At 41.2% G+C, this 17,033-nt stretch overlaps 1 protein-coding gene across 11 annotated transcripts in view; it reads right to left on the bottom strand.

The window, feature by feature from the left end:
* Nucleotides 1-17,033, bottom strand: part of RHBDD1 (rhomboid domain containing 1) — a 118,198-nt gene that overhangs the window by 53,325 nt on the left and 47,840 nt on the right. For all 11 annotated transcript variants that reach the window (XR_008619192.1, XR_008619195.1, XR_003677817.2 and 8 more), the window contains 2 exons: nt 10,502-10,590; nt 6,576-6,632 (listed from right to left, as the gene is read on the bottom strand). Coding sequence is in view for 8 of the 11 variants with exons in the window: in XM_028482300.2 (XP_028338101.1) it covers nt 6,576-6,632; nt 10,502-10,590 (146 nt within the window). In the remaining 3 variants the exon portion in view is untranslated. The remainder of the gene's footprint in view (nt 1-6,575; nt 6,633-10,501; nt 10,591-17,033) is intronic.

Below are 17,033 nucleotides of genomic sequence, written 5' to 3'. Positions count from 1 at the left end.
AAAACACAATAAACATATCTACTTCACAAAGAATAAAAGGGGCAACCCTTCCAAAACATAATAGAATATTTATGGATAAGTCGCTGAATACCACAGGATGCTTCAGCAATGCCTGAATAGAGAGACTGCCCAATTCCCTAAGAGTGCCAATTATTTTATTGCAACACAAAAAGCACATTGGGCACTTTCCCATATGGCTCATTACCACTTTCAAATCCCTGTGGAAATTCATTTTGTTACAGAAGGTCTAAGCAGCATTTATTTCTACCTTTCTACCCTCAAAAATATTCAGCTCATTCAAAATCCAAAATAACCCCAAAGCTCTGAATAGCTATCTACGCAGATACCAGAAATACAACATAACGTCTATAGAGTTTCAATTGACAGGTAAATTTGCTACGATTTGAGGCAACATTTTCTTGATAGAGAAAAACATCTTTCTTCGTGTATTTCTTTTAAAATACAACCGAGCAGCGCCTACGACTCTAAACATCTGAATATTATAAAATCTAATTTGGTACTTGTCAGACAAAACATGGGGAGAGAGAAAGGGAAAGTTTTAATGCCTTAAGTCAAAAAGACTAGTGTGGTTAAAGGTTCTATATCATCAGTCATAAATCACCAACAGGACCGAAAATCCCATCAATATCTATTATAATGAGAACAGGTCTCCTAGGACCAAAAATTTTCTGCAGCTGTTCCACTGGCCCAATCAGATATTTTTGAATCTTCATAATAAACATGGCTGGAAAAACCTAACAATCAAACACTTAAGATAAAAAAGTTTAAATTATACCCTGCAATGAATCCTAGTTGAATATTTTTTTTGTAGTTATATACTTTGGCTCCGTAATAAAAGAAATTCTGGTTATCATTATTCTATAAACTACTCCATCTGTTCCTTGTACACATACCAGAATTTCACAGCAAAAGAGATCAAGAAACACCACCGAGATTAGAAAAATTGGTAACAGCTTTTTAAACATTCATGAGGTTCTCTGACCTATAAAGACTTTTCCAGCTAAGGACGGCCATATTAAGAATAAATCATTACTTGTAAGAGATACATATGCTCTCATAAAAGTTCCCTAGATGACCATTAGCATGGCCACCGGGCCTTATATAGCTCTGCCTTTGAAGAAATCCAATCACTTCAGTGGAAGAAATATAAATATGGTAATCTTACAGGGGATAAGAAAGGTGAAAGGGGCTGTTATTTTTGCCTTTAATTCTCTGGGCTGTGTGTCTGCTGTGCTTATGCCTCTTTCACATGAAGGAGGCTTTTTGCAGGTTGCCCTTTTTCCTTTTTTTTAATAAGCTCAAAAAAAGATAAGAGAAAAGTCAATACAGGAAACATCCCTAATTTGTAAGGTTAAATCGGTAGAATGTCCATCTCATAGCTCTGTACAATAGAAAAAGCAGCGGCTAGGAATCAGTGACTTGCATTTTTGGTCCTAGTTCTATAACTAACTACCTGTACGACATTAGCCAAATTACTTAACATTTCTAAACCTCAATTCCCAGCTGTCACACAAGATGTTAGGACTAGGTAATCTATGATCGTTCAAGTCATGTCTGTGCACAAGTATGTTATTATTATTCTTTGCATCCAGAGGAACATTCCTGTTTCTTTTGGATATTTAAAAAATGAACCAGGAGACAAGCTCCTTTTCCTTTAGCAACCCTGAGGTATTAGGAGCCATGTCCTCTGCCTACTGGCGAGAATAAGGTCAACAGGAAGAGAGAAATCACAATGGGAGACAGAACCAAAATGGTCTTCCCGTACAATTCACCTCTTCCTAGTCACAGAGGCCGAGAAACCTCTTCTTATACTTAAGTCCGTGTGAAGTGGCCTCCGTAACAAACAACCAAAAGAACCCAATGCTCTTCCGAATGACTACATCAGCTTTGTTGACAGCTAATCATCACACCTCCTCTCCTCAGGTGAGTCCACAGATAGAAGCAGGTGAGCCTGCATCGTCCAGCAATCATTCCTCTCCTACACCAAGACCCGTTTCTAGGATTTTAAGCATCCAGATCATCAGCAGTGAAAGCCTCAGAGTAAAGCCTCTTCTTTGGGCAGCAACAGTATTCATCTCGGTAGCTCCCAAGCCAATCACCTAAGCCTATGATTTTCGTTCCTGAACCCATTAGAATCACCTGGGAAGCTTTAAAAAAAAAAAAAGTCCAAGTCCCTGTCTCTGTCCCTATTCTAACTTAATTGGTGTGGGTTGGATTCAAGGCATGGACATGTTGTAAAAGCTCCTCAGGTGATTCATACAAACAGCCAGGATGGATAATCATGCTCCGAGCCTTTAGAACTAACACCAAAAACACATCTTCACTATAACTCCCACAGTGTCACTCTACTGAATAAATTGTTCAGTGGCACTCCAGTACATTCTGGATAATCCCAGACAGGCTTTTTCATAAAGGACTGAAGAGCCCTTTCCTTTCATGGCTTTCCTTAACTTCTACTTACTCATCAAGACACAGCACCCTGCTTCTTCTGGGTAACCTCCAGTAAGTACAACCCTGCTCCTCCCTTCCAGGCTGAACGCCGACTGCACTACATTAATATTGCTGAATTGAACTTCTACCTCTGCCAGGACAGAGTAACTAGGACTGGACTAGCCCTTCTACTTAAGTAGAAGGGAGAAAATATATGAAACAAATGTTTTTAGACATTGTACAATTGGCAGTACAAGATTTTGAATCTTGAGAGAAAGGAAATAAAGGAAATGAGCCTGGAGGCACTTTCCATACTCTGGTGCAGGGAGCGGGAACACAATCAGATGCAGCAGGCTCCCTGAGTTGAGCTGGAATTTGCAGGGCAGAGTACAGCAAAGGAGAGAACTACGTGTATAGCAAAACCTCCAGAAATCTTCATGGGGTCGCCTGGAGATGTTGTTGAATATTAAGCCATGGGTGTGTAGGTGAAATTCCATGAGACCAGGCAAAGGATGCCTGAGAGCTATAAACTGAACAATTCCCAGAGCTCAGGCAGGGCTGGGAGACCTCTGCATTCCAACCAGCCAGAGTAGAGTCCCTGCTGAACAAAGGACATTCGGGAGAGATCCCAGAAAACTAACATCTCAGCCACAGCACAGAGTTAACCCTAGAATAAAAGTTACTTTAGACCCACCCTCAAGAATTAACAAATAAGCCCCAGAAGGATCAAACTAATCATCAGAAAACTTAAATGTGTGCCAGAACAAAGTCCAGTTTTCTTTAAAAGAAAAGAGACTCTAGCACTCAATACCACAAAATACACAATGTCTAGCATCCAATCAAAACTCACAGATTAAAAAAAAAAAAAAAATTGTGACCAGGAAAAAAATCAGTCTAATGAAGCAGATGCAAAAAATATATAGATAAGACAGAATTAGCAGTCAAGGATTTTAGGATAGCCATTATAACTATGCCCATGATTTAAATAAATAAAAACATGAATTTAATGAGAAGAGAAATGGAGGATATAAAAGGGAACTAAATGGAACTTCCAGAACTAAAAAAGAGAGTATCTGAGAGGAAAAATTCACTAGATGGGATTGACAGCAAATTCGACATTGTGGAAGAAAGATCACAGAGCTTGAACACACAGCCACAGACACTATCCAAACTGAAGCCCACACACACCAAACAACATAAACAGAGCCCTCAGAGACTTGTGGGACAACACGAAATAGTCTGACATTGGTGTAGGTGAAAATCAGACGGAAGAGGATATTCTTTAGTTCTTTAGTAAGACAAAAGCTAGAAGAATTGATTACCAAGAGACCTGCACTAGAGGCAATGGTTAAGATAGTTCTTGAGGCAGGAGAAAAATGATACTACCTGGAAATTTGGATCTGCACAGAAGAACCTTCTATTTCTGCAGATCAACTGACATAAGCCCTGGGCCCATCCCTGAGCTATGCATGCAGTGAACAGACACAAGGGAATAAAAGAAGCAAAGACTTGGAAAACTCAACTACCACATAACTTAACTACACAAGTATCAGATCATCTCATGAGTGGTACATGAATGGGATAGGCCCAAATAGTACAGTAAAGGATTTGAAAACTGAACTGACATTGGAACCCACCACCCACAGAAAGAAAAACAGAATTTGTGCTCTAAACCTAACCAGGTTGACTGCTTGGTCAAACAAACAAAAATCAACATTCTGCAGAGGATTTTAACAGAATCTGAAATCTCACAATAAAGGTCAAAACGTTCAGATATAAGAGAAAATTACCAGACATACAAAACCAAAACAAAACAGAAGAAATGTGACCAATTCTCAGGAGAAAAAGACAATCAGCAGGTGCCAGCCACAGAATAGGACTCAGATGTTGGAATTATTAGACAGATTTTAAAGGTATACAATAACTGTGCTCTATGAGATAAAGGTGCACTCTTGAAATGGAGAGACAGAGTTTTCATCAGAGACACAGAAACTAAAAAAAGAACCAAATGGAAATTTTAGAACTAAAATTACAGTATTAAAAAAAAAGTCACTGGATAGGTTCGCTAGGTTCAATAGCAGAGTGGAGATGACAGAGAAAGGAGTCAGTGAACTTGAAGATAAATCAATAAAAGCTATCCAATATGAAGAACATAGAGGGAAAAAGATTGAAAGAAATAAATAAGAGCCTGAGGAGCCTGAGGGACATTATTAAAATGTCTAAAATTCATGCATTAAAGTCTTGAGAGGAGAAGCAGACTGGTGGAGAAAAAAATACTTAAAGAAATTGTATCTGAAACCCTTCCAAATTTAGTGAAAGACAAAGTACATGATAAAAAATTAGATACAAAACCCAGTAAAGACCCAGAAGATATAAACAAGACTGTAAACCACCTTAACTTAATTGATATGTGTAGAGTACTACTTTCAACAATGGCAGAACACACATTCTTTTCAAGGGCACATGGTACATTCACCAGGATAGACCATACACTGGGCCAAAAGAAAGTCTCATTAAAGTAAAAGGATTAAACTACACTGAGTGTGCTCTCTAACAACAAGAGAAATAAATTAGAAATTATTAACAAAATGGTATCCAGAAAATCTGTGGCATATTGAAACAATAAAATACCATTCAGCAGTGAAAAAGAATAACTACTGATACATACAACAACATATATGGATCATAAAAAATGAGGTTGAATAACAAAAGCCAGATACAAAAGAGTACTTAGTAAATGAGTAGATTTATATGAAGTTCAGGCTCAGACAAATTAATCTATGGTGACAGAAATGAAACCAGAACAGTGCAGGCGGTAGTTACTGGAAGGAGACATTTTAGTAAAAACTCAACAAATGTCATTATTAGCTATCATCGCCTTATTGTGTACCACCCCACTCCACAGTTCACCATTCTACTTTCTATACCCTAGTTAGTCCTTTTCATTTCTACTGTCTCACCTTTTTAAATGTATGGCACCTACATTCTCACTCCTGGTTAAATACTGAGACAGGGACTATAGCTCTTTCTTTCTCTCCCACAGTGGTTAGTCTGACACTTGCACAAGGGACCACTTACAAAGTGCTACTGCGTAAACCAGACTGAGGCTAAGAACCTGTACAGAAAAATAAAGCAAAAGCACCGTATATATATATATATATATATATATATATATATATGTAATTATATAATTCTTTGTACTTATATGATTTAAGCCAGGGGTCAAAAAGCTACAACTTAGAGTCCAAATACAACCCACTGCCTGTTTTTGTAAATAAGGTCTTATTGGAACACAAATATGCACATTTGCTTATGAATAGTCTATGGTTGCTTTCATGCTACGACACAGGTTGACTAGTTGCGACAGAGACCATATGGTCAACAAAGCCTTTAGAATCTCAAACAGTAGCTATCTGGCCCTTTACAGGAAAGGTTGCTGACCCCAGATTTAAGCTGCAGCAATTCTCCATGGGCAGGACAATAAAGCCACCCACTGCTTCCAGAGCCTATGGCTTCTTTGACACGTATCTGCTGGTATTGATCCAGGATATTGCAGTGCAGCTTCCTCAGGCTGGACTGTAAGAACTTTAGCCTAAAACAGGTCATATGCTTAAACAGGAAGTCCTTTCTACCTATTTACAAAGATATCTAGAAAAAATACATTCTCCTCTTTAAGTCACATGGTATTAACTATTAGAGGAATGCCTATATTAGCCTCTTAGGGCAAGCATGATTCTTTCTGAATATGTAGGTGGCATGGACCGTGGAGAACTGTATATCTGAAACTAACTTCTAACACTTAGCCAGCAGGATAGTCTCTTAGGCTGAGAATCAAGGAACCTGGGTCTAGTATGACTCTAACCATGTCTGAGAGACCTCAAACCAATCATACAGTATTTTCACACCAGAGTTCCCTCCTTCCCTAGCCCTCCCTAACAACGCGCCCACATATGCTCGCCGGGTGACCCCTCCATCTAGCTTCCACGCATGTTAGAGGCACAAGTATATAATGTGTGAAGTACTTTCCAAAAGCATAAAGTATTATTTTAAATTAGCTCTACAGTAGCAAACACTATCATTTTAAAATATAAGTTTAAATGTATTAAATGAAACAAAGTACTTACCTAAACCATTAAAGTAGTCCTGCTGTCCTGGGTAATCAATATTGGAGGGAAAAACGCCTAAATATGAAGGAAACAAACATTTTAATTGCGGGGGTAGGCTTCCCCTGCCACCCCTGCCAGCTTTACTGAGGTGTGACTGACAAATAAAAATTGTACATGTTTAAGTTGGGCAATGCGATTTTTTTAAAAGGTGTACAATGTGATGATTTAATATACATATATGTTATGAAATGATTTCCAGAATCGAGTTCATTAACACACCGATCACTTTATATACTTACCATTGTGTGGGTATATATGTGAGAACACGTAAGATCTATTCTCTTAGTAAATTTCAAGTACATAATACAGTATTATTAACAATAGTCACCATGCTGTATATTACATCCCCAGAACTTACTCATCTTACAACTTAAAGTTTTTACCCTTTTACCAACATCTCTGCATTTACCACACCCCCCAACCCCTGGAAACCACTGTTCTACTCTCTGGTTCTATGAGTTTAACTTTTTTAGATTTCACAAATAAGTGAGATCATACAGTATTTATCTTTCTCTGGCTTATTTCACTTAGCATAATGTCCTTCAGGTTCACCCATTTTGTCAAAAATAACAGGATTTCTTTCTTTTTTATGCCTGATAATATTCCATTATATACATATAAATACCACATCTTCTTCATCCATTGGGTTGTTTCCCTATCTTGGCTATTGTGAATAATGCTGTAATGAACCTGGGGGTGCAGATATCTCTTCGAGATACTGATTTCATTTTCTTTGGATATACACACAGAAGTGGGATTGCTGGACCATATGGTAGTTCTTTTTATTTTTTGAGGAACTTCCATGGTGTTTTCCATAGTGGCTGCACCAATTTACATTCCCACCAACATCCTCACCAGTACTTGTTATCTCTTGTCTTTTTGATAATAGCCATCTTAACATTTCCTGATTGCCATCTATATTATAAAGCTATAGTAAACAAAACAGTATGGTAGTAGCATAAAAACAGACACGTCTGATAGAACACAACAGCCATAAGGCTGTAACTACTAACCTTTCCAACAATTAAGAGATTCTTTGTAACAAAGCTCAAAGCCATTATAAATGATTTCTAAACATTTGTTAAAATAAGCTCTCTTTTGTTTGCGGTTAGTCCTACAGGGAACAGAACGTGGTGGGGACAATAAAACCCTAACTTATACTCTCTGAAGTTCCTTAAGGTTCCTAATGACATAAGATGGTCTTTGCCTTCCAAGGGACCAAGCTTGGTCTTTGAGGCCTCTGTACAAGTAGAGATGCTCTGGCTATTGAGAGAAGCTGCCCCACAACAGAGGTGCTAGGTGAGCCACATTCTTACCCCTCCTAATGGACTTTCCCGTTTCTTACCCCTAAGAAAGCAGTAGGACAGACGACTCAGTACTGCTGAAGGAAAGGAGAGAGGGAGGAGTTACAGGGGACACCTTCAGTGTGATGCTCCTCTCCCAGGAGTTATCAGACAGCAGTCTTCACGTACTTGATTATTTTCCACAGGGCTCCCGTGTCACCTCAATTCTCAGCTCACTCTAGATCTTTCTCCGGCTTCACCGGAAAACACGGCAGACAGATTGCAGGCCATTTGTAAATAGCACTGAATGTTTCAACTTTTAGCATTTAATTTTCTACTGTATTACACTGAAAATAGAATGATATAAAAGTAAGTCTCCTTAGAAAATAGACAAGGTTTTAAGAAGGAAACTAAGAGTTTAAATGTTATAATTGTGGGGGAAAATCCTCTTTAAAACCAAAATACTTGCCTAAATTCCATAATATGTCTGTAGAAAGCTTTACTAGCCACTTAATCCTCAGACACACAAAGAAAAAGGAAACAAAACATTAGACTCCCAAGAATCATTTCTTTTCCTTTGTCAGCACTGAGAGCGTTTGGGCGACAAAGCTCATTACTAGATTTCCATAATTAAGTTGTATCAAAAATATAATAAAACTGGACATTTTCAATAAAGGAAGCTCCTGCTGCCTCTTCCAAGCACACACACTAGAAACACAGTAATAGGCAAACACAGGAAAATAAAAATCTGCGTAGATGCAACACAATCTGTAAAAATCACCAGAAAGCGAATACAGCCAACTAATAAAAGCAACAGCACAATGCTTGGAAAGCTTTCTAATATCATGAATATCATATGGTTCTCAAGAATACCAGTCACTGGCATAAACTGTGAAAATAAATTATTTATGGCTCAAGAAAAGGTAAAATAGTCTCAGAAGATTTTCCATGAATAAAAGATGAAATACTGGGGACTTCCCTGGTGGCGCAGTGGTTAAGAATCCGCCTGCCAATGCAGGGGACACGGGTTCGAGCCCTGGTCCAGGAAGATCCCACATGTTGCGAAGCAAGTAAGCCCGTTCGCCACAACTACTGAGCCTGCGCTCTAGAGCCCAAGAGCCAAAACTACTGAGCCTCTGTGCCGCAACTACTGAGCCTGCACTCTAGAGCCCATGAGCCACAACTACTGAACCTCCATGCCACAACTACTGAACCTCCGTGCCACAACTACTGAGCCCGCAAGCCACAACTACCTAGCCTGTGCGCTTAGAGCCTGCACTCCAAAACAAGAGAAGCCACTGCAATGAGAAGCCCGCGCACCAAAACGAAGAGTAGCCCCTGCTCTCTGCAACTAGAGTAATAAAAGATGAAATACTGGGGACTTCCCTGGTGGCGCAGTGGTTAAGAATCCGCCTGCCAATGCAGGGGACACGGGTTCGAGCCCTGGTCCAGGAAGATCCCACATGTTGCGAAGCAAGTAAGCCCGTTCGCCACAACTACTGAGCCTGCGCTCTAGAGCCCAAGAGCCAAAACTACTGAGCCTCTGTGCCGCAACTACTGAGCCTGCACTCTAGAGCCCATGAGCCACAACTACTGAACCTCCGTGCCACAACTACTGAACCTCCGTGCCACAACTACTGAGCCCGCAAGCCACAACTACCTAGCCTGTGCGCTTAGAGCCTGCGCTCCAAAACAAGAGAAGCCACTGCAATGAGAAGCCCGCGCACCAAAACGAAGAGTAGCCCCTGCTCTCTGCAACTAGAGTGAGCCCGTGCGCAGCAGCGAAGAGCCAACAGCAAAAAATAAATAAATAAATTTATTTTTTTTTAAAAAGATGAAATATTGGAACTCATATGGCCTATAGAACAAGTGTTTGCAAAATATCAATAGTTTCCTTCTAAGTCAAGACCAGTATAGCATTTTCAATTAAGAGATCCAAAAAATTCATAGGTTTCTAAATAAAATAAAGTATTTTCATTGAGCATCAATTAGATGAAAAAAAATTTTTTTAATTAAATAGCAGGAGCCACGCTTCAAGCAATAACACACTTGGTTTGGCCATGCATGAATATATGTCTCACCCGCCAAGGACCTAGTGGTCATTCTGAATTCTTTAAAATACTGGCCTTGCACTTCAGTACAGATTTTTCTTTCTTTTTTTAACTTTTCCTTGTACTTTGAATTCATGGAATATTACAGAAGCAAGCATATTTTAAACCCGCTTTAAGTCTCCAAATTTCAAGGAAATCATGGTTTTTGGTGAGTAGCAATAACGTTGTGGGTATAAGCGTGCACCGCTATTTGTCCCCTAAGAAAGCCTCAGGTTTAAAATTGGGGTTTGCAGCCTCTTCTTAGGAGCAGTATGAGGACCAGCGCCAGCTGCTTTACCTCTTGGTTTAAAAAGAGCCTAGTGGCGCAGTGGTTGAGAATCCGCCTGCCAATACAGGGGACACGGGTTCGAGCCCTGGTCTGGAAAAAAAAAAGAGCCTATTAGGGAGTTCCTAAGTTGAACCACAGGGAACTGTTCCCGTTAAATGAAGATTCCCGTTAAAATGAAGATGAACTTCCAACCTGTCGGGCCAACAGTGTTCTGTTCTGTACCTGAGCACGTTTCCATGATCTTCTTCAGAGGTCCGCGGGTGTACATTAGTCCAACAAGAATCCCGGCCAGGTGTCCGGCGAAGGAAGTCCTAGGGGAGAAGGAAAGCCTTCGTGAGTGTTTGCTCTGCTGCGGACTAGCGACCGTCTTCTCAGCAGCCCAGGGCGCGTCAATTAGTCACACACTCTCTTCCACATCACGTGTTTCACGCTGAGCAGCATTTAACTTAGTCCCAAGAACAACATTTCCTATCTTACCAAAAAAAAAAAGTACAATGAATAACAACCATGACATGTTTAAAAGGCAATATCCCTCCTTGACCAAGAAAAGCGGGCTGGCTCCTTCAGAGGAGCGGAAGCATTTTGTTAAGACAACCCATTACACTTCTTCCAGTTTTTTCTCTGTAGCTCCTATCACAAAGCATATACGAAACGCATTTTCTCTGAATTAAATCTTGAATTAGCTAGCCACTGTGAGGCGTGGGAGCTATCTGTGTTCACCACAGAGCAGACCGCTACGTTTTTACCCACCCCTGACTAGTGAGGTGGAGAGCCAGAGAAACTCGGCAGAAGCGATGTCCACACTGGGCCCCCCTGGCCCCGCTACAAATGTGCATCTTTCGGTCGCTCAGCCAAGAAAACCCCAAAATGTAAACTTCAAGCTTGAAAGATGAGATACGGCATTAAATTGGTTCCACTCTTCTTAAAATAGCATCTAAGATTGGCAATCACTTCTAAATATAAATACAAGGCAAGCCTCAGCTAAGTATATGCTGAATGAGTAAAAGAGTAAATGAAAGAAGATCATCCAACGGGGCTCTCTGCCGCCCCCCAGCTTTTCTTCTCAATGCAGCCCATACCCTGCCATCAGTTATCCTCCCAGAACAGAGATGAGGTCACGTATGTCACTGCCATCCCGTGGGGATCACCGTCTTCTCCGTTGACAGAATGCTCTAGCCTGCAGTCAAGGCCTCCCAACACCTGGCCTCGCCCAACTCCTCCTTCCACCCTGACCTCCTGCTAAACCCATCCCCACAGCCCACTGCCAGACCCCCCCCACCCCGCAAGTGCTCACTGGTGACCACAAGGCTAGGAGGGACAGCACCCCTCTCGTAAAAAATCACGTCCCAGTTGAAGAGTTGCTCTTTCCTTCTGCTGCCTGGCAACTGAAAGTTACCAAGGAGCCGGATGTGAACTCCTAGACCACAGTGACTTCTGTGGTTTTCACTGTATTTCATACACCTAGGACTGTGCCTGGCACAGGACAGACACTCAAATATGTGTTGAATGCGTGATTCCAGTGTCCCAGGATGGTTTCACCAAGAGCACCAGGAGGCAAGTTAAAACCGCTGCATCTTCAACCTCAGAGCGCCGGCTGTGCCATGGCAGTGACCGAACCGTGGCGCTGACGTTGTCACCCACGCAAAACCTAGAATCAAATGCAATACACCTTGTGACCACGGCCACAGAGGACAGGGGAAAGAGGCCCTAAATGCCACAAGCAAGGCAGCCGCACGTGACTGTCATTATCTCAGAGCCAGGGAAAGACTCGCTGGTTCTCAGGAAAGGAACAGGCAAGGGAACACTGCAGAGAAAAAGACTAAAGGAAGCTTTCTGTAGACAGGACGGCACTGCCTCTTGCTCGCAACAGCCAAGTCGATCACACTATTGCCCAAACAAGGTCCTGCGTACATCTACACACACCGAAAGTCACACCATTTGTGTGCGCGCACACACACACACACACACACACACAATTATCCCTTCAGGACAGCTATTATTTTCATCAAATATATCTACCTCACAGTATGTTTAACCTGATAATAAAAACATGGGATCAGATACTCAGTTTTCCCATTTTCAGGGAAGAACAGTATCAACTGTGCTTTCCTTTAGCTTTTCCAAAAAAAACCAAAACTGTACTTATTTTATTCTATTTTTAGGCTAAATAAACTCTCCAACTAGTTCTAGGAATGGCAAAGAAAGTGGTAGTTTGAGGGAAACAAAGAAGAGGCCAGAATCAGTTTTTTAAAAACAGTAACCTCAATTTAACTGAAAAGAATAAAATACATCAATATTTTTTAAACTTATTAAGCCAATCTTTATGGTGAATCGTATAGATATAAAATGACAAGGAAGAAAATTTTCAATTTTAAATCCCAACCTATTAAACAATCAACCTTGAATCTCATTTACAAGTTAGAGTCTAACAGAGTTAAATGAATTTTTTTTCTCTCTAAATGGGTTTGTAGAAGTCTGAGTTATAATCTAATTGCAAATAACTAGGAAAGGGAGGCTGGCAGACCAGAGACCACACAGCATTATCTGCCAACGTGCAGCATTTTCCACAAAAGTCCCAACTCGACACTCTTGCTGTCCTTATCATTTTCTTCAAGCGCTATATTAGTGTGCTTCTTTTAAAATAAAAAACAAGAAGAGATGATGATCTTAGTCAAAACTGAGAACCTCTCAACATTACACACAGAAAGGGGAGGATACCGTCAATGAAAAAGGAATCACGTGCTTGTTTCAAGACGTACGTTAACTTGCTCCATGCCGTAGGTAACCATGTGACCAACTACCTCTCTTGGCCCTCTAAGAGATACCCATGTCCTGAGAGAGGAAACAGACCTGCAGACAGGAAATGGAGCTGGGAACCGCCTTCTCCCCAGCAGGATGGGGCACCCCAGTCCTAGGATTAGGGAGCTTTATCCCCACCCCCGGGGGATGCCGTGAAGCCACAAGGAGGCCCTGGGCTTCGGGGGAAGAAGACACATCTGGGTGCTGATCAGTGGCTGGGAACTACCTTCAAATGTAACAGCTTTAGAAACAGACTGTGTTATTATGGTCATAATTATACATGCTAAACACGTTTCAACATTTGTGGTGTCTGAGCATGCCCGTGGCTCCACAGAAGCCCTCCTGGAAGGCATACACTCTCCTCTGTTCTTAGTTATACCTTCAGGCTGACACTCCAAGGGGCAGGCTGGGAAAACCCTGCTCTTAGGAACAGCTTATTCTTGACCTAAGCAGGTCTTAGGCTGGGACTGAGGATTTGGTGATGACCTGCCTCCCCACATCCTAATTTAAGGTAATTCCTCAGGAACAGAACCACCATAATCAATGCTACATCCATGATCACAGCTGGTACGGTAAATGGCCTGACACTAACACTCAGTAAACAACTACTGAATGAGTGGAGAAGTGGAATTAAAATAACACATAAAATGCACATATCTAACATACCTTACAACTGTATTCTAAAAACACAAGTCACACCGGTCACCAGTTAATAGCTGTTTTTGTATCAAATTTCACTGGGAAAGCTAATGATTGAACACACCTCCTCCCCTCCCTCCCCTGTGCACACTTGGACAAGGTATTACACAAAACATGTGCTCAATTAACAGAACAACAGCACTAAGCCTATTATTATAGCTTAAAATTGATCACTTCGAAGCTTTACTTCTTCTGATAGCTCAATACTGACTCTCTTTAGAAAATCATAACAGCTATAATCAAACGCTGATTGTGATGGTGCAAAGAGGTCACAAGAGCCAGATACACTGCTGCTGTGTGTGGTTACACAGGTCGTACGCTGTACACACTACTGTGAGAAGGCAAATCATCCGTCCAGGGTCTCAACAGTTCCACAAAGTAACTGACAGATCCAGTATTCAAATTCATATCATTCTATCTCAACGTCAGAGCAAGTTAAATACTGATGTAGTTTCATCTTAATAGGGGACAATACCACAATCCAGTAGTTCTTAAACTTGTCCAGGTTCTAAACCCCTTTAAATATCTGATAAAAGCCATGAATCCTGTCTGCAGAAAGACTACACATACACAAAATATGTCACTTATAATTTTAAGAAGTTCATAGATGGCTTGCATCCTATCCATGGACCTCTCACGAAAAATCCTTGCCTGAAAACAATTCATCACAAACAGAAGAATTTCGAACATCAGCACCAAGTCTAAGCAGTTATATACTCAATTGGAAAAACATTTTGTTTATACTCAAATCCTAACACAGAGGCAGCCATTTACTTAGACTACTTAAGTTTATGAACATGTCCAATTTCTTTATTGGCCCATTGCTCTCTAATGGTGGAACCTACATCTGGGTTCAATTTCTTTCTTTCAAAAATCCAACTTTCAGTAATTCTTTCAGTTAAAGTCTGAGACTCAAAAATTCTTCTAGTCTTTGTATGTTCGACAAGGCCCTTATTTCTGCATCCTGTTTTGTTGATAGGTGTAGTGATCTATTACTGCTGCTATGAAACGCACCGTCAATTGGACAGTCATTCTTCTGCAGGTAACGTCTTTTCTCTCAGCCTTTTGAGATTTTCCCTCTGTGTTGGTTTTACTATCATTATAGAACAATCATTCCAGGTGTAGAGTTGTTTAATTTACCCTCCTTGAGATTTGCTGTATTTTTTCAATCTGAGGTCTCGTGTCTTTCTGTAATTCTGAAAAATCTTCAGCCATTGTTTTTTGTCCTGTGGACCTCTAGATATGCAGCACTTGTGTTCTTCCTGACTCAGAGTGGGAGCTCAATACATGTTTATAGAAAAAACTATTAAAAAAAAGGAAAAAAGATGAAAAGCAAATATCAAATCAATGTTGCTACATATTATTTATAAGGGACAGTGACGGTGGAAAGATAATTTGGGAGCAAAAGTAAGATTAAGATACTCTTGTGGATTACATGTCAGTTACATCTCAATAAAGCTGAAAAAAGATATTATTGTGGATTTTAGTTACACAAACTATATGCGGATATTATTAACACCAGCACACAGTGTTCTTTCCTATGATGCCAGCATTGGCCGATCCTCACTCCTTAAAGAGGCTATTTGTAAGGCTGAGCTACCTTACGTGCTTATGCAAATGTTCCTGCTGTCACGTGCACTGCTGAAGACTCAAAAACTAAAGCTATGATTGAAATCTGGGATAAGCTATACAGGTCCTCTGTTAAATGGCAACTTCTTCCCACAGTTGAAGAGGCTGCCCTCTCAGGCACAGCTCAGAAAGCAGAAAATGAATTACGCTAAGACATAATCTCCCGTGTATGCAGAGCAAATGACCTCATTAAGGGCGTAACTTGATGGAGACACAGGGTTGGACAAGGTAAGATAATAAGGCAAGGTAAAAGGCAGCCAGCTAGAAGTGGCCTCTTGTACTGTACGTTCCAGAATTTCCTCCTGTAAAAGCAGTTACTATTACCACATAGGGACTGAGCTGATCAGAAGCTCTGGGGTTTGGGGATCTTAATAAAAGGTCCCAGATTGGCATTAGAGCAACAAGATGTAGCAAGAATGTTTTCAGGTTTAATGAATGCCACTACAAAAAGTCTTGATTGTACTGCTTCTTCCCAAGATAAACTGTTCTTAAGCCATCTGTGTCTATCCGTGATGCTGTCTTCAACCACACCAGCCTGTGTCTTTGGCAATGGCAACCTGGGAGAGACTTGGTCTGTATGTCCTCTTTGTTTCTCTTACCATACCTCCCTCATTCCGCCCCCGTCCCGCCCCACCCAGCCACCTTTGGCTTCAGAAGTAAAAACTAGTCACCTTCCAATATTACATCCTCCCAAAGGCATTGCAACCTCTACTACTCTTGCTGGTTTAATAAACATGGCTCCAACCTCAGACATAGGGTTGGGAGCTGACTGCTGACATTTACTTCAGTCCCGGACAAACATGACCTGGACAAAAACAAGCATTACAAAGGTAGGAGAAGCCTCTTTTACAAAAGAGCTTCCAATATAATAGATGATGCCCAGCAATTCCTTGGCTCTCAAGCCCATGTCTCTCAGCCGGGCAGGAAGAGAATTCCGTGAGCTGGTTCAAGGAAGTAGCATTCATTCATTCATCCATCCATCAAATATTGACTGACTATTACATAAATAAGACAAACACAGTCACTGCCTCACAGATCTTACGATTTTGCGGGGGTAACAGACACAGACAGACAGACACACAACAACTGCAAATTGTAGGAACTGTAGGAAATGAGTCTCCTTTCCCTAGAGTGGTCTGGGATGGCTCTGTAAGTGGCATTTAAAGTGACACCCACAGGATTTGGAGCTGGCAGGGCACAAGGTGAGGATGGGTGCTTCTGGCAGGGAAAAGCACATATGGAAGAGCTGTGAGACAGGGAAAAACTGGGTGTTTTAAAAGCACTGAGTGGCTATCAGGAGGCTGAGCACGGCGAGGCAGTGTAAGGACATGGGGTACAGCATGCGATGAATTTAGAAAAACAGGTAAAAGTCAGGTCCTACGGGCCTTGTGTGCCATGTGGAGGAATTTGGGTGGTTTGATAAGCACATTGGGAGGCCACTGGAGAAGCTTAAGCAGGAGAATTTTTTTTTTTTTTTTTTTTTTTTTTGTGGTATGCGGGCCTCCCTCTGCTGTGGCCTCTCCCGTTGCGGAGCACAGGCTCCGGACGCGCAGGCTCAGCGGCCATGGCTCACGGGCCCAGCCGCTCCGCGGCATGCGGGATCCTCCCAGACCGGGGCGCGAACCCG

This window comes from Physeter macrocephalus, chromosome 2, assembly GCF_002837175.3.
Source record: "Physeter macrocephalus isolate SW-GA chromosome 2, ASM283717v5, whole genome shotgun sequence".
Classification (NCBI taxonomy): domain Eukaryota; kingdom Metazoa; phylum Chordata; class Mammalia; order Artiodactyla; family Physeteridae; genus Physeter; species Physeter macrocephalus.
Note: the sequence above shows the minus strand (reverse complement) of the source record. Positions and strands in the feature narration are given on the sequence as shown.